Genomic DNA, 25,676 nt, shown 5'->3' with positions numbered 1-25,676 from the left:
CCTTTTGAACAACCACAACTTCACTGCATTATTGTTTACATGCCGTTGACCCGCACATTTAAAATTTCCCAACACGGCACTTGTGAGGATGTTCAGAGAATGGTGTGGATGTCACCGCCTAACTTTAGAACGTCCTAATCACCCCGAAAAGAAACCCCACCCCCTGTGAGCAGTCACCGCCCATTTCCCATACTCTTTCCCCTGGGAATCAGGAGCCCAGTGTCTGTCTCTAAGATTGGCCTGTTCTGGACACTGCTTATCTGGGGTATCATACAACATGTGTGTGCACACGATTCCTTCCTTTTATTTGACAAACCGCAGGGACATTATCACTCCTAACCAAAACCACACCATAAAAATAAAGTTAAAATTATCTACAACCAGGGCTAGAGAGACCACTCAGTGGTTCAGGGCACTGGCTGCTCTTGAGGAGGACCCAGGTTCAATTCCCAGCACCCACATAGTGGCTCACAACTAGCTGTAACTCTGGCTTCCATAGGTAACACACATGTGGCACACACACATACATGCCAACCAGCATCTGTACACATAAAATAAAAATCTTATTCTTTTTTTTTTTTTTTTTTTCGCTTTTCAAGACAGGGCTTCTCTGTGTAGCCCTGGCTGTCCTCACTCTGTTGTTGTTGCTGATGGTGGTGGTGTTTGGTGTTTGAGATGGATTCCCATGTATCCCATTCTGACCTCGGTCTTGCTAGGTATCTTTGGATTACCTTGAACACCTGCCTCTCCTTCCCCTACGTCCGGAATGCTAGAATTCCAGACAGTAAATCATTGACTATCTAGAGCTAGGGTATAATAGAGTTGGGGAGCACTTGCCTAAAATGTGCAAAGTCCCAAGCTCCAGCCCCAGCCCTGTAAAAAAAAAGCCCAAATATTTAGTCAGTATTTCAATTTTTAAATTCCGAACAATTGGGGTGTTTTGGGGGTTTGACAATTTGAGTTTTACATTTCTTTCACTCTTCTTTAGTGGGTGACTTCTACCTGTCGTCTCTCTTTTTTTTTTTTTTTTTTTTTTTTTGGTTTTCTCGAGACAGGGTTTCTCTGTAGCTTTGGTGCCTGTCCCGGAACTAGCTCTTGTAGACCAGGCTGGCCTCGAACTCACAGAGATCCGCCTGCCTCTGCCTTCCGAGTGCTGGGATTAAAGGCGTGCGCCACCACCGCCCGGCTCACCTCGTCTTTTCACTCACGTGGTCACTGTTATTTGAGACAGGGTCCTACTATGGCTGGCTCTGAACTCAAGGCAACCGTTTACCTCCATCTTCTGAGGCCTGGGATTTTAAAAAGCTCTCATGATCTGTGTATGTGTGCATGTTCCCCATGTGTCAGTCACCGCAGGTGTCACCCCTCGGGAGCTGACCACCTTGTTTGTTTAGACAAGATCATTCAGTAGCCTAGAGCTGGCCAATAGGCTAGACTGGCTGGTGAGCCCAGGGCTCCATGTGTCTCCTCCTCCCCAGCTCTGGGATGACAAGCATGCACTTGACTTTTCTAAAGTGGTTCTAGGGCTGGAGAGATGGCTTAGCACTTAATAGCATTGGTTGCTCTTGCAGAGGACCTGGGTTGGGTTCTCAGCACCAACATGGCAGCTCACAACTGCCTGTGACTCCAGTTCCAGGGGAATCTAACGCCCTCTTCTGGCCTCCGAGGGTATTGCACACACATGCAGCCCAAATACTCATACACATAATTTTTCCCCCTCTGGGAATTGAACTTAGGGCCTTGTTCTTTTTTTTTTTTTTTTTTTGGTTTTTCGAGACAAGGTTTCTCTGTGGTTTTGGAGCCTGTCCTGGAACTAGCTCTGTAGACCAGGCTGGTCTCGAACTCACAGAGATCCGCCTGCCTCTGCCTCCCGAGTGCTGGGATTAAAGGCGTGCGCCACCACCGCCCGGCTAGGGCCTTGTTCTTGCAAGACAAACACGTTAGAGACTAAGCTATCTCTTGGACAAAAAGTCCAAGACTTTTTGTGTATATGTGGGTGTTTTGTCTGCGTGTAAGTGCACTGTATGCATGCCTACTGCCTGGAAAGGTCAGAACAGAGAGCCAGATCATGGGAGCTGGAGTTTCAGAGGTTGTGAGCCATCATGTGGGTGTTGGGAACCTCACCCAGGTCCTCTGCAAGAGGAACCAATGCTATTAACTTCTGATCCCTTTTATCAGCCCCTGTGATTATTTTAAGAGAAAAAAAAATCCATATATATCTCAGTTTATCCAAAATATCATTTCAACATTTCAGATCTATCATACGCCAAGTCCACAGATGGTTAGAGCCTCTCAGATGAGAGTGTCCAAGTCTGGATCCCAGATTAGAGTGTCCCCCGTCTGGATCTCAGATAAAGAGTGTCCGCAGTCTGGATCTCAGATAAAGAGTGTCCGCAGTCTGGATCTCAGATAAAGAGTGTCCGCAGTCTGGATCTCAGATTAGAGTGTCCGCAGTCTGAATCTCAGATGAGAGTGTCCCCAGTCTGGATCTCAGGTTAGAGTATCCGCAGTCTGGATCTCAGCCTGGATCTCAGGTTAGAGTGTCCCCATTCTGGATCCCAGTCTGGTTCTTAGGTTAGAGTGTTCGCAGTCTGGATCCCAGATGAGAGTGTCCGCAGTCTGGATCTCAGATGAGAGTATCCCCAGGCTGGATCTCAAGTTAGAGTGTCCGCAGTCTGGATCTCAGTCTGGATCTCAGGTTAGAGTGTCCCCAGTCTGGAATTGGCCACACCATCCTTCTTGTGTCCTTCTGTCCCCTTTGTTTCCTCTCCATTGAGATTTGTCATAGACATTTAATCAGAATCTGATTTGGAGGGTGTTATCATTTTATTTGAGGTTTTTTCCCCCCAGAGTTTTATATCCACCATTCTTATCTCTTCTGGTCACCCCTCTTTTTGTATTGTCAGCAGTCTCTGTTGGTGAGTTCTGTAGAGAAGGGACATGATGATATTTACATTTCTAAACATTTGCTGGGCTGTGGTGAAACACACCTTTAATCCCAGCGTTTGGAAAGCAGAGGAAGGCAGATCTCTGAGTTTGAGGCCAACCTGCTTTACAGAGTGAGTTTCGGGACATCCAGGGCTACACAGAGAAACCATGTCTCAAAAACCCAAAAGTAAATAAATAAATTTCTAAAATTTACAGACATAAGACTTCCTAATACCAAGCATCCATTCATCTCCCAGTTTATGGCTGCAAAGCCACATTCGGAATTGATTTAGAAGAACTTGTTACTTCTCAGGAAATGGAGCAAATCTTAAAATTGTCCCATTTTCAAGATGTTCCATGTGTTTGACAGATTTGGATATATTAGTTTTTCTAGATGAGTGCATGGCTCACACATGTATAAGTCAGGAGGGAAACAAAAGGACCAAGAGTTCAAGGCCTACCTTGGCTACAGAGAGAATTTAGAGCCAATGTAGGCTATGTCAGACCCTGTCTTAAAAAGCACAAAAATGAAATAGGAACCATATATATTAAATTTTCATTAGCAAATATATTTTCATATAGCAAAATACCTGAAGCAATTCATTTATCAAGAGAAAAGATTTTGGTTTTGTTCCTGGTTTCTGGGTTTGAGTGCAAGATCAAACAGTCCCATTGTATGTGACATATGTGGTGTCTGGGGGGACCAGGCTTTCAGGAGGGGATGTGTCACGCAGAGCAAAGTCTGTTGCACATCACGAACCAGGAAGCAAAACCGGTTAGTCAGGAAGGTGCTAGAACCCCAAGTCTCCTTTTAGGCATTCCACCAATGACCTCTGGCCCTCTTGCTAGGTCCCGCCCCGTAAATAACCACACGGCCTTCCCACAGTGCCACGTGTAAGTCGGATCTTTAACACTGTGACCTTTACAGCCAAACCGTGACATTGGATGAGGTCTCTCCCTGGTGTCAGCCACCCCCTTAGTCATGAGAGCAGGACAGACACCCACTTGGATCTGAGAGGGGAGGGCCTCGTGAAAACAAGCTGAAAGAAGGATGGGAATGGGTTGGGGCGGCAGGAGAGGCACTCCTGAGAGAGGGGGTGCCCATGCTCAGGTCGGAGGAGCACCACGCAAAGGCGGAAGGGAGTGTGGCGTCCCCTGCAAAAGGGCAGCGAGTGTGAAGGCTGAAAACAAGAGTGGGCAGGGAGGAGAGCAGTGTGACTGCAGAGGTGGCTGAGAGAAAGAAGGAGACAGAGGGGGCAGCCGGCAGGGCCTGGCGGCAGCAGGGGGACTTTGGCTTTTAATGTGTAACGGGTGCAGAGAGCTCAGGCCTGAAGCAGGTGTTTTCAGAGTCCCTCCTACGACATGCAGAGATGGCAGGGTGCGGGGAGGAGGCTGCTGTGATGGGGGGGAGACAGAGGAGGTGGGGAGCGTGGAGGGGGAAGCCGTGGATGAGTCCTGGGTCTGTTCTGAAAGCAGAGCTGACAGTTTTGCTGCTGAGGGATCAGATGTGGGTGATGAGACAAAAGAGAGCAGGCGGGATGACTCAGAGATTTTAACTTAAGCTCATGGGGTGGGTGGGAGCTGCTATTCCTGAAATGGGTAAGGCTGGGGGAGGGGAGATTTTATCTTCTAAAATTCACTTCTGGATCCACGCGTGGTCCTGCATGCCTATCATCCGAGCACTCTGAAGGTAGAGGCAGGAGCAGTGCCAAGAATCCAGGGCCGGCCTGATCTATATGGGATGTTCCAGGCTAGCCAGGGCTACATAGCAAGACAGAATCTTTTTTCTCTCAGCCCCAAACACCAAGTTTCTCTGTATCCTTGACTATTCTGGAACTCACTCTGTAGACCAGGCTGGCCTTGAACTCAGATCTGCCTGCCTCTGCCTCCTGAGTTTTGGGATTAAAAGTATGTGTCACCACTGGCCATCGACAGTCTTTAAAAGTAATAATAATAATAATAATAATAATAATAGTAATAGTAATAATAATGAAAACAAGTTACTTCTGAGCATCTCTGTTTGTGATGTGACATCCACTCAGATGCCAGTAGTCACATGTGTCCAGAGTCTGGAAAGCAGTCAGAGCCCAGATGGGGAGACCTGACAATCATATGTGCAGGGTGACATTGGAAGCCTGGGATCCCAGTGTTATCTCAGGAAACGTGGAAAGCAAAAAAAGGTGTAACTCTCAGTCCCACCCCCACCCACCTCCAACCTCCAACCAGGTCTGGAAGGGAAGGTGGCTTTGGCAAGGTAGGCTGACAGTGGCCAGAGAAGGCATTGCAGAAGAAGAGGTAGGACAAATGGACAGACGATGACCAAGAGGAAACAGCAAATCTGCAGAGCAGAGTCCAAGAGGGAACGGGAGGGAGGAAAGGATCCCGGGCCCTCATCGGGGGAGGCTGCTGGATGCACCAGGGTACACACTGAGAAGTTCCTGTGTGACTTGGTCTCTCTGCTCTGTGGTTTTAGAGCCTTTCATGATTTGCAAGGCCCTGTTACTCATTTAGAGAGCATTTTGCAAAGCTCTTGGCTTCTCACAAAGGACAGTCTAGAGTCAGGAAATACCGCTTCTGTTCATACCCCAGAGCTTCGGCTGCATTCTGCAGCCCATCTCTATGTTGGTCAGGAAATTCATCTAGTAAGATACGACCAGCATCTTTCAACATAAAACAGAACACCAAGAACCATTGCATAGCAAAAGTCAGAACTGTGTCTTGAAACTTACTATTTTTTTTTTTTGAGTTGAACTATAAAATGCTTTCTTGCTGCTGGTGTGGTTGAGGGTGTTTGAGAAACTGCTTTTGAAAATTATCTAAAAATGCACAGCAGGTCTAGGGTGTGGCCTGCTTAGAAGAGTGCTTGCCTGCAGGCACCAGGCCCTGGGTTTGCTTCCCAGAATTGTATCACGATTAATAAAAACCCAGAGACAGAAATTGGGGTTCAACCTGAAGGTCAGAAAAGCAAAGCAGCCAGCCACTGGCTCTTACCTCTGTCTCAGTCTGAAATGGCGATCCTGCCTCCAGGAATCTCAGAACGAGACTGAGACTGAGAGCCGTCTCTCACATTTTATAATCCTCTCTGGTTCTGGGATTAAAGGCATGCACTACTACTGCTTGGTTTCTTTGGCAAACTAGTGTGGCTACTGGGATTAAAGGTGTGTGTCACCACTGCCTGGTCTGTAAGACTGATCAGTGCGGTTGTTTTACTCTCTGAACTTCAAGCAAGCTTTATGTATTAAGATACAACTGAAATATGGCTACACGGAATTGCATAAACTGAGTGTGGTGTTGCATGTGTATAATCTCAACACTCAGAGGGTTGAGGCAGGAGAATTGGGACTTTAAGGCCAGCCTTAGCTATGCAGTGAGTTTCAGTTCAGTCTGGGCTACATGAGACCTTGTCTTAACTAAACAAGAACAAACAAAAAAAGCACCTGGGCAGTGGTGGCTTTGACCCCAGCACTTAAGAGGCAGAGACAGGTGGATCTCTATAAACTGGAGGAGAGTCTAGCCTGCATAGTGGGTTCCAGGTCATCCAGGACTACATAGAAAGACTGTCTCAAGCAAACAAAAACAAAATTAATTTTTAATTTAAAAAACCCAGTATTATTTTTTTAATATTTATTTATTTATTATGTATACAATATTCTGTCTATTTGTATGCCTGCAGACCAGAAGAGGGCACCAAACCCCATTACAGATGGTTGTAAGCCACCATGTGGTTGCTGCGAATTGAACTCAGGACCTTTGGAAGAGCAGGCAATGCTCTTAACCTCTGAGCCATCTCTCCAGCCCAAAACTCACTATTATTAGTTGGAAGTGGTAGCACACACCTTTGATCCCAGAACCTGGGGGCAAAGGCAGGTAGATCTTTGTGAACTCAATGCCAGCATGGTTTATGGAGAGAATTCCAGGACAGCCAAGGCTACATAGAGAAATACTGTCTCGAAAAAACAACAAAACAAAATGAAAACAAACAAAAAAAAAGCCATTATTTTATCTAGAGCTGGGGGGCTTATTTATTTCTTTTTGGGGTTGACAGACATGCAGCCCCATGCCCTGTTTACACAGTACTGGGAAACCATCATTCATCCCAGGCAAGCACCCTACCAATTAAACCTTTTGTTTCATTTTGTGATGATTTGTTTTTGACACAGGGTCTCACTATGTAGCCCTGGCTGTTCTGGAACTTTCTAAGTTGATCAGGTTGGACTTGAACTCGTGGAAGATCTGCCTGCCTCTGCCTCCCACGTGCTGGGGTTAAAACAGCATCACCCTGTTCAGTTTAGCCACACCCTTTTAATTGGTTATTGCTGATACTGACACCTGAGCTCTCTCTCTCTCTCTCTCTCTCTCTCTCTCTCTCTCTCTCTCTCTCTCTCTCTCTCACACACACACACACACACACACACACACACACACACGGGCGCGCACGCTCACATACACACACACTGACCTCCCCTGCCCACCCGCAGGCCATGGACAGCCAGAAGCAGTTCTCCAGCCCCGAGATCCAGTTCCTGCTTTCCTGCTCCGAAGCCGATGAGAATGAAATGATCAACTGCGAAGAGTTCGCCAACCGCTTCCAGGAGCCAGCGCGGGAAATCGGCTTCAACGTGGCAGTGCTGCTAACCAACCTGTCGGAGCATGTCCCCCATGACCCGCGCCTGCGCAACTTCCTGGAGCTGGCTGAGAGCATCCTGGAGTACTTCCGGCCTTACCTGGGCCGCATCGAGATCATGGGCTCATCCCGGCGCATAGAGCGGATCTATTTTGAGATCTCAGAAACCAACCGTGCTCAGTGGGAGATGCCCCAGGTCAGTAGACCTGTATCTGTACCTGAGGCCTTGGTGCCATGAGTGTTCATACCCTACATGGGGCTGCATGCACCTTCAGTGCCGGTGCCTCGGGCCCTGCTTGGCTCTAACAAGCCCCCCCACACACACACACCCATCCTATTATGTTTGAAGACGAGGTTTTATATATCCCAGGCTGGCCTTAAACTCACGCTGTAACTGAGGATGGCCCCTATCTCCCCAGTGCTGGGATTACAAGTGCGAGCCTCCGTACTTGGCTTTTGGGATTCTGGGATTCAAACCCAGGACTTCCTGCATGCAAGGGAAACACTACCATTTGATCTACACTAACCTTAACCCCACACCCCTCCTCAGAGCGACTTTGTGGTTCCTACTGTGATCTTGCACGACCCAGATTTGCTGGCGCACACCTCTTGCGTGGGCATCCCTTGTGCATTGCAGCTCTTGCACGGGTGTGTTCTCATGGTCGCAGCAATACGTCAGGACTCACAACTCGCACCGGGAGCTCTGCTCATTCTGATGCAGTCATGCCTACACTTGAATCTGCATGCTGACATACACCTTGCTCCCCTGCCCTCTGGGCCCTGGTAGGCCCATGCCCACTCCCCCATACACACTCTGATGGCTCTGGGGTGCCCTGGCATGCTTGCACACCCCTCTCTGGTCACTGTCCTCTCAAATATGCCCCTCAGAGCAATGTCTGGGGCAGCCTGGGTCTTCAGAGTCCCATCTCAATGTGCCCCACCCTCAATCCCACACATCTAACCCACCAACGCTTGAGTGTGTCCCACAAACCCCCGAGAGCACACTCACATCTCCCACAGCACACTGCAGCCTGCTGAGTGCACTGGCTCATCTGTGAGTCCCACACCCTCTCGCTTGCATTCCCCAAGTGGCCTTCACTCACCCTCAGTCCTGCCCTGCCCTCCTGCGTGCACTAGCACACAGTCTTCACACTCTTGCACACACACACACCCTTGGCATGCCTCCCAAGCACCTGCACACTCCTTCGCAAGCTCTCGCCCTCTCCTTCCTCTCTCCTAGCTCACCTGAGGCTCACACACGCATGGCCTCCTTATCCCCCACACCCCTCTTAACTCTCCTCCGCAGAACCCAGCTCTGTACACGCTGCCTCACAGAGTGTCCTGCCCACAAGCTTTGGGCCCTCTTACACTGACTCCCGCACACTCCCCTTGCATAGGCTGGAAATGCAGGCCCTTGTGTGATTACATGTCTTCTCTGCCTGGTCCCAGGCTCTTCCTGCATTTGGAGTCACATCCTACCAGCATCTTCCCTGCAAGCCGATGCTCTATTCACACCTAAATTCTACCTTGCTCGCCACAAGGATCCTCACGAGCTTGCTTCGTGTACTTCATGTTTCATCAGGGACACGACGGCCTCCCCCCCCCCCCGCCCCCAGGAATATCTGTACGCAGATGCCTGCAGGGAGCTCCCATTCACCACGCCCTCCTGGTGCTTCTGCTGCTAGCTCCCCCTCCTCCCATGTGCTCCTCCTCTGATCACTAGTGCATACCCTCTCTTCCTGTGATCTCTCTGGACACCCACTCCTCCTGTGCATACCTGCCTGTGCTCCCTGAGAATGCATGCATGTCCACGTGGGCCTTGTGGGAGATTTATCACCAATGAGCCCTGCACAACTGTGAGATGCCAGCACTAGTCTAACCGCTAGACATCTGTCAGTCTTTAACTCTTCACAGTCATTCTTCCATTGGACCCTATTTATGGAGGGGGAAACTGAGGCCCACAGAATTAAGTAAAAACATTCACCCAGCTTTTCAGTGGTTAGAATCAGGATTTGAACCCCATGATAGCTACAAACCTTTTGCTCTCAGCTACCATATTCTGTTTTCCCAGAAAGGCTAGAAGGAGCCAGGCGTGGTGGGTGGTGCATGCCACTTGGGGGTGGAGGCAGGAGGACCAGGAGGAGTTCAAGGTGTAATTCCAGCACGTGAAAGGCCGAGGCAGAGGGATTACATGTACAAAATAAGCACCTATTAAATATGGAGACTGTCTCAAAACAAAAACAAAAGCTAGATTCCGGGCTAGCCTGTTGGGAGCTCCAACTCTACATCTTATTTATGATCTGTGTCGGCCTGGGTGCCTGTCTAGATCTATGAATTCTTGGTTCACTGCCTGTCTTTATTAAGGTAACATACTTACTTACGAATGGGTTATACACACACACACACACACACACACATATATACATAAACACATACATATATACATACACATACATACACCTGCCATTATGTATGGAGAGAGAGACTGCAGCAGCCCAGGGCAGCCTAGAACTTGGGGTCCTCCTGCCTCACCTCCCATGAGCTTAGATGACAAGCATGCTGGAGCATGTTCTGTAATTAGCGGCTGTTAATAACTTGTAAGCTGTGTGCAGCAATGTACACCTATAGACCTGGGCACTCTGGAGGCCGAGTGGAGAAGATTGTTTGAGGCTATGAGTTCAGAACCAGCCCAGGCAACCTAACAAAACCGTGACTTCTTGAATATTAAAAACGGTATGAGCCAGGCAGTGGTGGCACAAACCTTGAATCCCGGCACTTGGGAGGCAGAGGCAGGCAGATATCTGTGAGTATCTGTGAGTTGGAGGTCAGCCTGGTCTATAAGAGCTAGGTCCAAGACAGGCTCCAAAGCTACAAAAGAAACCGTGTCTCAAAAAAGGAAGAAAGAAAGAAAGAAAGAAAGAAAGAAAGAAAGAAAGGAAGAAAGAAAGAAAGAAAGAAAGGTATGGGGTATGGCAGTGCACCCCTTTAATCCTAGCATTTGGGAGGCAGAGGTAGGTCAGTCTCTAAGTTTGAGGAGAGCCTGGTCTAAATAGTGAGTTCCAGGCTAACATACAGTAAGACCCTGTCTCCAAAATAATGATGATAATAAAAATAATAATAATAGTAATAATAATAGTAGTTATGCTCACACACATGGCTGGATCCCCCCACCCCCACCCCTCCACCCGCATACGCTCTGTGCATCTGGACTGTCCGGTATGGAGAGCCATTCATCCCGAGAAATAGGGTACGGCCCGAAAGGGGGCCGCCCTCTTGCGCTCACGTTGAATGCACATTAGTGTGGAACCTGGCGCTAAACCATTCCTAAATGACCTGCTTCTGGGTCGGGATTTTGTATGCAGCAGAACAGCTTCCTCGCTGCGATCTATTGAAAGTCAACCCTCGACACAAGGGTTTGAAAGAGAAAAGAATAATAGCAGTTATGAGTGCTTACTGCTCTTGCAGAGGGCCGGAGTTTGGTTTCCAGCACCCACGTTGGGTGGCTCACAACTCATGCATTCTCCCAGAATCCTAGGTCCCCTTCATTCACATACACTCAGACACACGTAATTTTATTGTTTTTAAAGATTATTGTGTGTGTTTCGCTTGCACGCAATACATTCACCGCCTGTATGTGCGTTCCTGAAAATTCTTGAACTGGAGTTACAGACGGTGGGTAAGTTGCACTATGGATGCTGAGAACCAAACCTGGGATTCCTCTGAAAGAGTAGCCAGTGCACTTAACTGCCGAGCCATGTCTACAGCCCTACACATAATTTACACCAAGAGTAATAAAGGAGATCGTGGAGGGTGATGCTATACAATTTCAGGAGTTCAAGGCCATCCTCAACCCTTAAGTAGTTGGAGGCTAGCCTGGGCAACGTGAGTCCCATTCTCAAAGGGCACCTGCTACAGTGAACCCCGCCGTCTGCTCTTCTCTGCAGGTGAAGGAATCCAAGCGCCAGTTCATCTTCGACGTGGTGAACGAGGGCGGCGAGTCAGAGAAGATGGAGCTGTTTGTAAGCTTCTGCGAGGACACGATCTTCGAGATGCAGATCGCTGCTCAGATCTCGGAGCCAGAGGGCGAGCCGGAGGAGGACGAGGACGAGGACACGGAGGAAGCTGAGGAGGGCGCAGCGGGCCCCGACGGGACGGGTGTTGCAGCGGCCGCGGGCGTGTGGGCTTGGCTGGCGGCGGCGGCGGGCCGGACGCTGCGGGGCCTGAGCTACCGTAGTCTGCGGCGGCGCGTGCGGAGGCTGCGGAGGTTGACGGCGCGGGAGGCGGCCACCGCGGTGGCCGCGCTGCTGTGGGCGCTGGTGTCGTGTGCTGGGGGCGCGGGCGCAGGCGCGGCAGCAGGGGCGCTGAGGTTGCTCTGGGGCTCGCTGTTTGGCGGCGGGCTGGTAGACAGCGCCAAGAAGGTGACTGTGACCGAGCTCCTGGCGGGCATGCCGGATCCCACGGGCGACGAGGTGCACGGCCAGCAGCCGAGCGGACCTGGCAGCGATGCCGAGGGAGAGGGCGTGGGAGAGGGCGAAGGCGATGCCGCTGACGGCGCGGGAGATGAAGAGACGGCAGCGGACCAGGCTGGCACGGGAGGTGCTGACCGGACCGTGGCTGTGGCCGATGGGAGCCCATTCCGACCAGAAGGCGCTGGTGGTCTAGGGGACATGGGTGACACAACACCTGTGGAGCCTCCCACTCCAGAGGGCTCGCCCATCCTCAAGAGGAAGCTGGGGGTGAGAGAGGCCTGCAAGGTTCCAGGGAGGGACAGCCTGACAGAAACCCTCAGAGAAAGCAGAACTGAAAGAGGAAAGAAAAGGTCAAAATGTTGGGGAGAGAAATACATACTGTGGACTAGAGAGAACCAAAGACCTAGAGATCAAATTAGAGGAATGGGGGAGGGACCAGGACTAAAAAGACACATGGAAACAGTGCCACGGACACCAGGGATGACCCTCAGAGAAACAGGGCTCTGGGCGGTTGTGGCGCACGCCTTTAATCCCAGCACCCAGGAGGCAGAGGCAGGCGGATCTCTGTGAGTTCGAGGCCAGCTTGGTCTACAAGAGCTAGTTCCAGGTCAGGCTCTAAAGCTACAGAGAAACCCTGTCACGAAAAGAAAGAGAGAGAGGGGGGGGGGGCATACGGCTGTAGGGAGTTAACCAGTCTATGAGAGAAAGGTTCCCCAACATCCTCACCCCTTGGAGCTACAATTGCTGCCTGTGGTTGTCAAGGTGATGAGAAGCCATGAGGGATAAGAGCATCTTTTTTTTTTTTTTTTTTTTTTTTTGGTTTTTCGAGACAGGGTTTCTCTGTGGTTTTGGAGCCTGTCCTGGAACTAGCTCTTGTAGACCAGGCTGGTCTCGAACTCACAGAGATCCGCCTGCCTCTGCCTCCCAAGTGCTGGGATTAAAGGCGTGCGCCACCACCGCCCGGCTGATAAGAGCATCTTTGAGCAAGCATGTTAACACAAGCCTGTGATTCCCACACTAGGGAGGCTGAGATAGGAGGACCTGGAATTCAATACCAGCTTGGGCTACATAGCAAGAACCCACCAAAAACAGACAAAAACTTCTTTGAATTCAGACTGATTCTGCACTGGATTGCAAACCAGGCAGCTTATCTCTGTGAGCCTCAACTCCCCTCTTAACAATGAGACTCTCACTTAATCCCCCTTTCCTTGGTAGAGGGGAGTAAGGATAACACTTTGGTTACCCAGGGAGAAAGAAGTGAGGCCAGAGAGTAACAGACTAGACAGAGACTGGTGAGCACCATGAAGGCTCAGATCTGTGTCCTATCCCCAGGTGGAGGGAGAAGAAGAGGAGCCCCCTCCAGAACCAGAACCGGAGCCCGAACCTGAGAAAGCCGAGTGAGTGTCTCAGAGTGGAGGGAGCCAGACCCTTGCCTCAACCCTTCTGAATTGAGGGCCTTCTTAGGTCAAGCCCAAATTGTACTGGTCACTCTCTGGCCTCTGGCCTCTGCATCATTCAGTCCACACCTGGGGTCAGAGGAGAGACTTCAAGAAAGGCAACAGAGATAGGGTGCTCCTTTTAGCTCTGAATCTTTTGCTGTGCTTGTGGGTCCTTCTCTCTGTGAAGTTATTTTGATCGGGTGTGGTAATCCCATCTAAGGGGCATAAGAGTCAAAAGCTGAAGGCCTGCCTGGGTCATCGGAGCAGTTCAAGACCATCCTAGGCAACTTACTGAGAAGTCTCAAAATGACAAGGAAAAACTGATGCATCTCAGAGGCGGAGCATGCCCAGCACGTTCAGGGCCCAGCTTTAACCCCTACTCCTGCAAAGGAGTAACTTTGCTTTGTTTAGCCCCGCCCCTACCCACACCACTCAGCTGTCTTACTGGAGTTTGTGAGGGCAGGGCCTCACTTGTCTGCGTTCCCAGCACCATCTAGACCTGGCCTGCCTGGCATAGGATGGCCCCCAGATGAGTGACTTGGAAGGAATGACTTGCCCAAGCGTCCGCTGATCCCTTTCTGTGTCCTACAGTACTGAGAATGGAGAGAAGGAAGAAGTCCCCGAGCCTCCTCCAGAACCCCCCAAGAAGACACCCTCTCCGCCCCCTCCAAAAAAGGAGGAAGCTGGAGGTGCAGGCCTGGAAGAATTTTGGGGGGAACTGGAAGTACAGAGGGTGAAATTCTTGGTGAGGACCCAGCAGGGGCACCCTAAAACTTTCTCTTCTTGAGAGGACTCCGCTCTCCCAGCTCCAAGCTCATCTCAGAGAGGAACTCACTAAAGAAAGGGCAGAACTGTCCCCAGGCACAGCTGGGAGGTCTAGACCCTCAGAGGTCCTGGGCGAGACCCATCTCGTCTGTCCCTGAAGGAGGAAGGTGTCTGGGAGATAACATCCTGTCTCCACCTCAGGCCAGTCCTGATTTGAGTTGGGGACAGGACAGGAGGTTGAATGGAAGGCCGGTCTGTGAGGAGCCGTGAGAATAGGGATAGGAGAAGTGGGGGTGGGGAGAGATGACGTGATGAAGAAGCCATCTTCCACTTCTGGTAAGGCAGACCGTGAAGCAGTGTGGCGTGGGGGCTGGGACATGGACTCCTGTTGACCTGTAGTCAAACCCCAGGTATGGGATTGGGGTGTGGCCCAGTGGCAGAGAGTTTGCCTCTTATGAGAGTCCCAAGTTCCATCTCTGGGATCCCTTCTCCCAAGTAGTGGGTTTGCAGCTCCTTGGCTGTATGACGTTGAGAAAGACAGCACCTCCCTCCCTGAGGCTCAGTTTCTTCATTTGTAAAGGGCCATCACGGCAGGAGAGTGTAGGAGCAGCCAGTCGAGGCTGGGTTCTTTGGTTGTGGGTGAGCAGTGAGATGTGGTCAGGGATGAGGCCACACTGTGACCGCTCTTCCTCTCTTTCTAGAACTACTTGTCTCGGAACTTCTACACGCTGCGGTTCCTGGCCCTCTTCTTGGCATTCGCCATCAACTTCATGTTGCTGTTTTACAAGGTGCTTATGCTGTGGTCCCAGGCCCCAGGGGAGGGTCAGATCCTCGCCCAGCAGGGAGGCTGGAGGCTCAACACACCACAGGGCCCAGCCCCCTTCAGGGAAGGGATGAGGTTCCAGACTGAGACTTCTTAAGGGAGTCTGGACTAGAGAGCTGGGTCTGGACACGCTGTGGGTCTGAGTGGGGGTGGCTGGACCCGTGGGGGACAGATGCCTGCATGCATTCAATAAGGGACACAGAATTGCTTTCCCAGACAGCTTGGCCACCTGTCAGGCAGTTCCAGGTGTGAGAAGTCCCTTTGCAGCACCCATAGGCCAGCTGAGGAGGTGTGTGTGCGGAGAAGAAAGTGGGCAGCTCATGGAACAGAGAGGGAGGGCTAGGAACCAGGCCTCCTGAAGCCAGAGGGGGCTTCCTGGTCCTGTTGGGGGAGGGGCTAGATAACAACACACAGGGTGTGGCAGAGACAGGTGATGGTAAGAAAATGTGTAGCTTCTCCCTGCCTCCTCCTCCTCAAAATGGGGTCAAAACCACATTTATAGGTGAGACTTGTGGAACTTAAAAGCGGGTACCAGGGTCAGGTTTGGTGGCGCATGTTTTGATCCCAGCACTTGGGAAGCTGACACAGACGATCACTAGTTTGAGCCAGCCTGGGCTATATAGCAAATCCCAGGCAATGCTATCAAGGTCCTACGTCAAAAAACAAAGTGTTGATGGCAGTGGTGGTGCATGCCTTTAGTCCCAGCACTCAAAATGCAGAGGCAGGTAGATCTCTCTGAGTTTGAGGTTAGCCTGGTCTACACAGTGAATTCCAGGCTAGCCAGGGATACCCAATGAGACTCTGTTTAACAGAGAATTGAGGAGGAAGAGTCTTATAAGTATTATTACTGATTGTGAGTTTGGCATGACAGGCCAGGGGCCACCGGGGTCCCCTCTGATTGACCTCTGACCCCACTTCAGGTCTCAGACTCCCCACCAGGGGAGGATGACATAGAAGGCTCCGGAGCTGGGGACACGTCAGGGGCAGGGTCTGGTGGTGGCTCTGGCTGGGGCTCCGGTGCGAGCGAGGACATGGAAGGTGATGAGGATGAGAACATGGTGTACTACTTCCTGGAGGAGAGCACGGGCTACATGGAACCCGCGCTGCGGTGCTTGAGCCTGCTGCACACGCTGGTGGCCTTCCTCTGCATCATTGGCTACAACTGTCTCAAGGTGAGACCCGACCTGTGACTGTGGTCCTGGGCGGCAGGGCACCTAGGAGAACGGTGGGGGCAGGAGACTTTAGGATGGGTAAAGACAACCAACCAGTACAGGACTGAGGCTACTCTGGCAAAAGGGAGCTAATGCAGACTACGGCTGGCGCTAATGCAGACCACGGCTGGCGGGCTAAACTCCATCTTATCTTCGCTGTGCGTACGTGGCTGTGTTCATTTTCCCATCAAGGGGGCAAATTTATTGTGGGGAATATTATTGTCTGCCTGTTAATCATTTGAATTAAGATCTCTGTGAAGCAGGGAGGTGAAGAGGTGGCGCAGCGGTTAAGAGCACATACTGCTCTCGCAGAGGTCCTATGTTCGGTTCCCAGCACCTGTGTAGAGTGGCTCACAGACTGTGGCTCCAGCTTCAGGCAATTTGATGTTTTCTTCTGACTTCCATGATCACCTACATACACATAATAGCATACACTCACAAACACATAGACCCACACTTAAAATATTTTTTTGAATAAAAAGATCTCTGTGAAGTCAGTCCCATACTGGTGCATGCTTATAATGCCAAGGAGGCCGGATGAGATTAAGTTCTGGGTCAGCCTGGGTTACGTAGGGAGCTTCTGTCTCCAAAATAAGCAGGGTTTGGGCGTACAAGCCCTCACCCCTAGCCAAGTAGCTGTTGACAACTGATGATTGCTAAGGGGTAAAAAGACCATTTTCTTTAGGAGTATGGTCTAGGGTAGGTTGCCCATGCTCCAGGGGAGGGGCCCACACCCATGTGTATATGGAAAGTGCCAATTGGACTTGTGGGTTATATTTTAAAAAATAAAACAAAGAAGACAAGGCCAGGCATGGTGGCACACACCTTTAGTCCCAGCAGCACTCAAGAGGCAGAGCCAGGCAGATAGCCTAGTCTAAATGGAAAGAAGGGAGGGAGGGAGGGAGGGAGGGAGGGAGGGAGGGAGGGAGGGAGGGAAGGAAGGAAGGAAGGAAGGAAGGAAGGAAGGAAGGAAGGAAGGAAGGAAGGAAGACACATAAATAGATCTGTCTGTCACTGGGGCGTTTCTGGGGTCTCAGATGTGACTGGAGTCTCATGTCAGATGTCGTGCCCCCCAAGGCACGTCTCACGCCGTGTCTCACGGGTTCTGCACGTCCAGAAGTTTGTGTAAATCTTGTAATTTTGCTGAATGAGCAGAGCTCTGTGCACGCCATGCCTGCTGCTCACCCCTCTTCCACACCCTTCCACCTGCCTCTGTCTTATTCACCTTACAACCTGAGTTAACACCTCTCCGCTAGAGCCCCAGCCTGCAGCAGACAACTGGGGTGCCCCCAGCTTGCCCTTTCCCTTATAATGTCACCCACTTCTGCCCGTACCTCCCCACCCACATGACACCCTCTGCCTGCATCTCTCCACCTATCCCTAACCTGCACTTTCTACCCTGAAAACTTCACTAGGCTCCAGGCAGGTCGCATGGCTTCTGCATAGCTCATGCCAACCGTCACCTCTGCCTCCCTCCGTGCCTAGGTTCCCCTAGTGATCTTTAAACGGGAGAAGGAGCTGGCCCGGAAGCTGGAGTTTGACGGCCTCTACATTACTGAGCAGCCTGAGGACGATGATGTGAAGGGACAGTGGGACCGCCTGGTGCTCAATACGCCGTAAGTGCCTAGACCCTCCCCAGGGTGGCAGAGGGAACAGGGCTAGATTTCCACTCCAGTACGGGCCTGGATTTCTGAAGAGTAAGGCTCCAGCCCCATGGCCTGACTTGTTCTCCCTAGGCTTATTATTCTCTCCATCCGATGGACACTTGAAGTTCCTGTGGGTGTGGGGTTGGGGTGATGACTCGATGAGTAAATCCTTGCTGCTCACCATGAGGACCTGAGTTCAGATCCTCAAGGAGTGACATAAAAATCTGGGTGTGACTGTCTGGTGCAGGGAATCCCAGGGCTAGGAGACAAAGGTAGAAGGATTGATGGAGCCTAGCCAATTGGTGACCTTGGGGTTCAATGAGAGAACTGTCTCAAAAAGTAATGTGGATTGATCAGTAGATTAAAAAAAAAAAGTAATGTGGAGAGGGCTGGAGAGATGGCTCAGCAGTTAAGAGCACTGACTGCTCTTCCAGAGGTCCTGAGTTCAATTCCCACCTCCTACATGGTGGCTTACAACCATCTGTAACTGCAGTTGCAAAAGATCTGACCCTCACTTCTGGCCTCCAAACCATGTGTAGGCAAAACACCCATACAAATAAAATAATAATAATAATAATAATAATAATAATAATAATAATAATAATAATGTTAAATAGATCCTAGAGTCAGGTGTAATTGCTCACACAGGTACCTCAGCACTCAGGAGCTCGGGGCAGGTTCCCACGGGTCTTAGTGTTCCATTGCTCTGAATAGACATCATGAGCAAGGCAACTCTTATCAAAGAAAGCACTTAACTGAAGGCTGGCTTCTAGTTAGTTTCAGAGACTTCGTCTATTATCATGGTGGGAGCATGATGGCGGTCAGGCAGGCACAGTGCTGGAGAAGTTGCTGAGAGCTACATCCTGATCTCTACGCAGCAGAGAGGGGTTGGGGGACTGAGACGGACCTGGTGTGGGATTTGGAAACCTCAAAGTGGCAGCAAGACCACACCTAACCCTTTCCCACCAGCTCATCAGCTGGGGACTACGTCTGCAAATATAAAAGGCTCTGGGGATCGATCTCATTCAGTCCGCCACGCCACCCTAACCTCCCCACGCTCTCTCTTGACAGGTCTTTCCCCAGCAACTACTGGGACAAGTTTGTCAAGCGGAAGGTGAGGGGACAGTGCGGGGAAGGGAGGGCTCCTGGGCGGAGTCCCGTGCTGCCAGCAGGCCACTCCCAGCTTTGCCAAGAACTTGTTTTGTATGGAATCTGGGCAAGGGGCAGTGCCACTCTAGAGAACTTGGGCAGGTGATCATGTTCCTTCTCTAAAGAGAAGCCGCACATAAAGGGCACAGGGTGAGGATTCAGTCTGTAGGTGTCTGAGAGAGGAGATGAGCAACAATGTGGTGAGCACAGTTAAGAATCGTGCCTTTGGGGGCCCGAGGATGTAGCGCAGTTGGTAGAGTGCTTGCCAAGCATGCACAAAGCCCTGGGTTCAATCTCAACACAGTATAAAATAAGGTGGTGCATGCTTGTGCTCAGGTGGTGGAGGCAGGAGGATCATAAATTCAAAGTTGTCTTCATCTACATCATGAGTTCATGACTAAATTGTGCTATATGAGACACTGTCTCCAAACAAACCCCAAACCAGCAACTACATAGGTGGATGGATAGATGATGGATGGATGGACGATGGACGGATGGAGGGATGGAGGGATGATGGATGGATGGATGGATGATGGATGGATGGATGGATGGATGGATGGATGGATGGATGGATCAGTGGTGGGCAGATGGATAGATAATGAATGGATAGATGGTGGATGGAGGGAGGGAGGGATGGTGGGTGGATGGATTGTGGATGGATCATGGATGGATGGGTGGATTATGGATAGATGGATGGATGCATGCATGGATAGATGATGAACAGATAGATGAAGGATGGATGGATGGATGGATAGATGGATGGATGGATGGATGGATGGGTAGATGGATTGTGGATGGATCATGGATGGATGGATGGATGGATGGATGGATGGATGGATAATGAACAAATAGATGAAGGATGGATGGACTGGAGAGATGGCTTAGTAGTTAAAAACTCTTGCTACTCTTCTAGGGAACCCAGTTTCAGTTTCCAGCCCCACATCTGCAACTTATGACGTCATGTAATTCCAGATCCAGGGCATCTGAGACCCTCTTCAGGATTTGATGGGCACCCACACATGTGTGACATACACTCACACAGACAAGCACACATACAGCTAAATAAACAGTAAATCTTGAAAGAAGTAAACCCAAATAGAACTTGGCAATAAGTATTTAAAAAATAATAGTGGCTTCAGTAATGGCTTTAGTGGCTATGAGCACTGCTTGCTCTTACAGTGAACCTGGGTTCAGTTCTCAGCACCCACGTGGTGGTTCACAACTGCCTGTAGCTCCAGTTCTCCTGTAAGAAATGCCCTCCTAGAGCCCCTATGGGCACTGCACACACATGCATAAGACTTAGAAAAATAACTAAATAGCCCAGTGACACTATGCCTTTTATCTCAGCACTTGGGAGGCAGAAGCCGGTGGATCTCTGTGAGTTTGAGCTCAATCTGGTTCACAGAGTGAGTTACAGGCTGTCCAGAGCTGCATGGTGAGACCCTGTCTCAAAACAACAACAAAAAGTATTAAAAACTAATTCAGCGAGGATTCGCAGGAGTGTGTTGGCCAGGGAAGGCTGCTGTTTTGTTGGAGAGGACTGGAGTGAGCCCAGTAGAAACGTGTCAAGTGCCTGGGGTAGGAATGTGGGAATGGCAAGGTGTGGCTGGGACGGCGAGCGAAGTGAACATCCCACCAGCCCCAGCTATCAGCCCCCTCCCCAACAATAAAGTGCCGCCATTAGTTTGGCTGCTGTCACTGCTGGATGTTGGACTTTCCTCCTAGTGACCTGCAGAAACCAGGTCCTTCTTCCAAGAAAAATGCTCCCCCTATTTTTCAAGCAAAGTTGAGCATCCCTGGAACCCCTATACAGGCAATGTCCCCTTTTCCAGCTCCAACCTGTCTTCATGGCCTGAGGCTTTCTCCTGCAGGTTCTGGACAAACACGGGGACATCTTTGGGCGGGAACGGATTGCGGAATTGCTGGGCATGGACCTGGCCTCTCTGGAGATCACAGCCCACAGTGAGCGCAAACCTGACCCTCCACCGGGGCTACTGACATGGTGAGAGAGACACATCAGCCGGGGGCGGGTCAGGGGGCACACGGGGCTAGTGTCTTATACCCAGCCATCTGGCTGTGTCCCTCTCCCTGTTCCCTCAGGATCATGTCCATCGATGTCAAGTACCAGATCTGGAAGTTCGGAGTCATCTTCACAGACAATGTGAGCGGGGGCTATGGAGAGGGAATGTGGCAGGAGAGCAATGTCTCTGGATGAGGGAACAGTCCGCGCAAAGCCCCTAGGATAGCAACGTTCCTGTTGTTTGAAGGGCTTTGGGAGGGTTCCAGGTCTCCCCGATCCCAGAAAGATTCTAGGGTGCCTTGCTCCTACAGTGCCTTCTCACCCTGAGGTTCCCTGTCCCCGAAGCATCCGTTGCCGTGGGTCCTTCTTCGCTCATCTCCCACCCGCTCCCTCCTCCCTAGGCTCTGAAGCAGATGCTCCCCTAGACAGCCCCCTAGGCATCTGTCCTTGAACTGGGGCATCCTTCCATGTTTCCTGATCCCGTCCCTTTCATTCTCAGTCTTTCCTATATCTGGGCTGGTACATGGTGATGTCCCTCCTGGGACACTACAATAACTTCTTCTTTGCTGCCCACCTCCTGGACATCGCCATGGGGGTCAAGACGCTGCGCACCATCCTCTCGTCTGTCACCCACAACGGAAAGCAGGTGTGCAGAGGACCTGGCAGGGACCTGAGAGAAAATCTGGGAGGGGCGGGGGGGGGCAAGGCGGGCGGTGGTGATCAAGAACTCCTGGGGAAGACCACATGATAACGGCCCATGCGTGCTTGCGTGCCTGCGTGGGCGGGGGAGGTGAGGGTGGAGCAGTCTTTGAGGGGCGGGGCAAAGGTGCATTTTTGAGGGGCAGGGCAAAGGGAATGGCAACCTGGAAGGGTTTTGAGCCAGGAGGTTAGGGCATTCTTTGGTTTATTTTTGTGTTTTATTTGGAGGTTATTTGAGATGGGTTTCCCCGTGTAGCCCTGACTGTCCTGGAACTTGCTTTGTAGACCGGGTTGTCCTCAAACTCAGAGATCGGCCTGCCTCTGCCTCCGAGTGCTGAGATTAAAGGAGTGTGCCACCACACCAGAGCTAGGATAGGGCCGTTTTAGGGGAGGGGAGAGCCAAGCAGCTGGAATGCAGAAGAGGCTCCAGTATCCAGGAGTCTGAGAGTTGAGGTTGCTGTGTAGAAGGAGCGAAACGTTGACCTGTGCCTGCCTGTCTCCAGCTGGTGATGACCGTAGGGCTCCTGGCCGTGGTGGTCTATCTGTACACGGTGGTGGCCTTCAACTTCTTCCGCAAATTCTACAACAAGAGCGAAGACGAGGACGAGCCTGATATGAAATGCGATGACATGATGACGGTGAGCCCTTCCCGCGCTGGTCTAGGTTACTGAGTGGCTTAGCTGGGGCTACTGTCGCTGTGATGAAACCCCGTGACCCCAGCGCTACTGTCGCTGTGATGAAACCCCGTGACCCCAGCGCTACTGTCGCTGTGATGAAACCCCGTGACCCCAGCGCTACTGTCGCTGTGATGAAACCCCGTGACCCCAGCGCTACTGTCGCTGTGATGAAACCCCGTGACCCCAGCGCTACTGTCGCTGTGATGAAACCCCGTGACCCCAGCGCTACTGTCGCTGTGATGAAACCCCATGGCCCAAAGCATCTTGGGGAGGAAAGGGTTTCATTCACAGTACTTCCATGTAACAGTTCATCATCAAAAGCAGTCAGGACAGGAACTCAAGCAGGGCAGGAACCTGCAGGCAGGAGCTGATGCAGAGGCCATGGAAGGATGCTGCTTGCTCCCTACAGCTTGCTCAGCCTGCTTGCTTGCTTATAGGACCCAGGACCACCAGCCCAGAGGTGGCACCACCCACAATGGGTTGGGCCCTCCTTCATCAATCACTCATTAGGAAAATGCCCTGGGGGGCTGGAGAGATGGCTCAGTGGTTTAGAGCACTGGCTGCTCTTCCAGAGGTCCTGAGTTCAATTCCCAGCAACCACATGGTGTGCAGGCGTACATGAGTCAGAATGTTGCATAATAAATAAATAAATAAATAAATAAATAAATAAATAAATAAATAAATCTTTTAAAAAATAAAGAAAAGAAAATGCCCTGCATGGCGGTCGTATGGAGGCATCTTCTCAAATGAGGTTCCCTCTTTCAGATATTTGTAGCTTGTGACAAGCTGACATAAAACTAGCCCAAATGCTAAGCTTCCACGGCCTGTCTCGAAGGGGCTTAAATAGCAGCATCTCTGTCACGTGGGTGTGAGGAGGGCTTGCCAGCTGGTGCAGCAAAGACGCTTTGAACAGGACCAGACACAGCATCATTTCAGCTGTTAAAGCTGTAACTGTCGCCTTGAATCCCAGCACTCGAGAGGCAGAGGCAAGGGGATCTCTGTGAGTTCAAGGCCAGCGTGGTTCTACATAGAGAGTTCCTTGACAACCAAAGCTGCACAGTGAAGCCTTGTTTCAAAACAAACCAAAAAGCCTTCAGATTGTCGGTTAGGAGGCTGCAGCTGGGTGGTAGAACTGTGACCTAGCAGGCCTGGGTCCATCCTCAGCACCAATGGCATGTTACAGTTGGAAAGGCGAAGCACTCTCTGTACTCTTTGAATGGGATGATCTGGAGCAAGCAACACACCTACACCCTCTAGCCAGGCCACCTGTGACTTCCCGGACAGATCTGTAGGCCTGCGAGGGACTGCCTAGCCCCACAAGCCTTGAAAGTCTTAGACTAGGAGTCAGAGGTGTAAGTCAGTGGAAGAACACAAGGCCCTTGGTTTAGCAAAAATGTGCTCATGCAATGCCAGTATTCAGGAGACTGGGGCAGGGGGATCATGAGTTCAAAGCCAAGCTGAGCTACATAGGTAAGGAGACTACTCCAAAGGTTTGTTTTTGGTTTTTGAGATAGCGTTTCTCTGTGTAGCTCTGGCTGTCCAAGAACTTGCTCCGTAGACCAGACTGACCTCAAACTCACAGAGATCCTCCTGCCTCTGCCTCCCAAGCGTGGGGATTAAAGGCGTGCGCCACCACTGCCCAGCTAAAACTTTTTTCTCCCATTGTTCAATCATAAGCACATATTTCTCTTTTTCTTTTCTTTCTTTCTTTTCTTTTCTTTTTTTTTTTTTTTTTTTTTTTGAGACAGGGTTTCTCTGTAGCTTTAGAGCCTGTCCTGGAACTAGCTCTTGTAGACCAGGCTGGCCTCAAACTCACAGAGATCCGCTTGCCTCTGCCTCCCAAGTGCTGGGATTAAAGGCATGCGCCACCACCGCCCGGCTATTTCTCTTTTTATAACAATGGCGATGATAACTCACACTGACTGTGATGTGCTAGAGGCGGGGCCACAATCAAGAGAATCATTTCGGGGGTTTGTGCCAGAAGATGACTTGTGATCTGGCTTCATGGGCTCCTGCTCGTGGGCTGCAGTCCAGCCCCACAGCCTGCTCCCCATCACTGTCACTGGCTGAGCTCTTAGTCAACACAACCGGGACCTCTCACCTCCTGGGAACACAGAAAAAGCGGGTGTGAAGTCTGTCCCACGTGCCAGATGACCCAGCCCCTCCCCCGCCTCTGCTTAGAAACTTCTGGTGACCCACACACCCAGTGGAGAAGGCTGAATCACGTCACCATGGCTTACAAAAGCAGGGAAGAGCTGGCGCTACCTGAGTCTAACCACAGTCCTTTCCGCTTTCGATTTTTGGCTTTCTGGTTCTTTTTCAGTTCCTCTAGGACCATGCGTTTCCTCCCACTTCTGGTCCACTGCATCGACCTCTCTCTGCCCTGCACCAGGCAGCGTCCATACCCCTCACCTGATATCTTACCTTCTGAATTAATGCTGCCTCCTACAGAAGTCCTCTTTCTGACCACTACTCGAACCAGGGCCTACAGAACCCACATGACCGCCCATGCCTCATCTCCCTCCTGATTCTTGTTCATAGTGGCGCCTTTCCTCAGCCTCACCAACCTTATTTCAGTTCCTCATGGAAGCAAAAGAATGAAAAACCAAAACCAAAACAAAACAAAACAAAAAACTTTTTTCTTTTTTTCTTTTTCTTTTTTCATGCATACATGGTGTTTTGCCTAAAGTATGTCTAAGTTATGGATGGCTGTGACCCACCTTGTGGGATCTGGGTCCTTTGGAAGAGCAGTCAGTGCACTTAACCACTGAGCCAACTCTCCAGCCTCCTACCTCCCAAAAGAAATTTTAAAAAGTTTGGTGTAGCCAGGCAGTGGTGGGGCACACTTTTAATCCCAGCACTTGATAGGCAGAGACAGGAGGATCTCTGTGAGTTTGAGGCTAGCCTTGCCTATAGAGTGAGTTCCAGGATAGCCAGGGCTACATAATGAAATGAAACCCTGTCTCAGAAAAAAACAAACAAACAAACAAAAAACAAAACAAAACAAAAACTTTGGTGTCTGTGTGTGAATGTGTGTGTGTGAGAGAGAGAGAGAGAAAGAGAGAGAGAGAGAGAGAGAGAGAGAGAGAGAGAGAGAGAGAGAGAGAGAGGTTAGAGCACCCAGGCCTTGCTGCACACCCAGCCCCCCAATATTTATCTTTTCCTCCCCAGTGTTGACATACCACATTGTTTTTGACTGCCCAGCACACTCTCTCCCATCACCCAA

At 50.7% G+C, this 25,676-nt stretch overlaps 1 protein-coding gene across 3 annotated transcripts in view; it reads left to right on the top strand.

Annotated features, from left to right (window-relative positions):
• The window catches only part of Ryr1 (ryanodine receptor 1), a 126,507-nt gene that overhangs the window by 97,795 nt on the left and 3,036 nt on the right, over positions 1–25,676 (top strand). For all 3 annotated transcript variants that reach the window (XM_057761336.1, XM_057761335.1, XM_057761334.1), the window contains 12 exons: positions 7,407–7,748; positions 11,497–12,288; positions 13,354–13,418; positions 14,052–14,205; positions 14,927–15,013; positions 15,969–16,220; positions 17,745–17,875; positions 18,977–19,019; positions 20,926–21,056; positions 21,155–21,215; positions 21,574–21,720; positions 22,277–22,411. In XM_057761336.1, the coding sequence (XP_057617319.1) occupies positions 7,407–7,748; positions 11,497–12,288; positions 13,354–13,418; positions 14,052–14,205; positions 14,927–15,013; positions 15,969–16,220; positions 17,745–17,875; positions 18,977–19,019; positions 20,926–21,056; positions 21,155–21,215; positions 21,574–21,720; positions 22,277–22,411 (2,340 nt within the window). The remainder of the gene's footprint in view (positions 1–7,406; positions 7,749–11,496; positions 12,289–13,353; positions 13,419–14,051; positions 14,206–14,926; positions 15,014–15,968; positions 16,221–17,744; positions 17,876–18,976; positions 19,020–20,925; positions 21,057–21,154; positions 21,216–21,573; positions 21,721–22,276; positions 22,412–25,676) is intronic.

The sequence above is a fragment of the Chionomys nivalis genome, chromosome 2 (genome assembly GCF_950005125.1).
Source record: "Chionomys nivalis chromosome 2, mChiNiv1.1, whole genome shotgun sequence".
NCBI lineage: Eukaryota > Metazoa > Chordata > Mammalia > Rodentia > Cricetidae > Chionomys > Chionomys nivalis.
The sequence above is the reverse complement of the archived record's forward strand: the minus strand, read 5'-3'. Positions and strand labels throughout refer to the sequence as shown.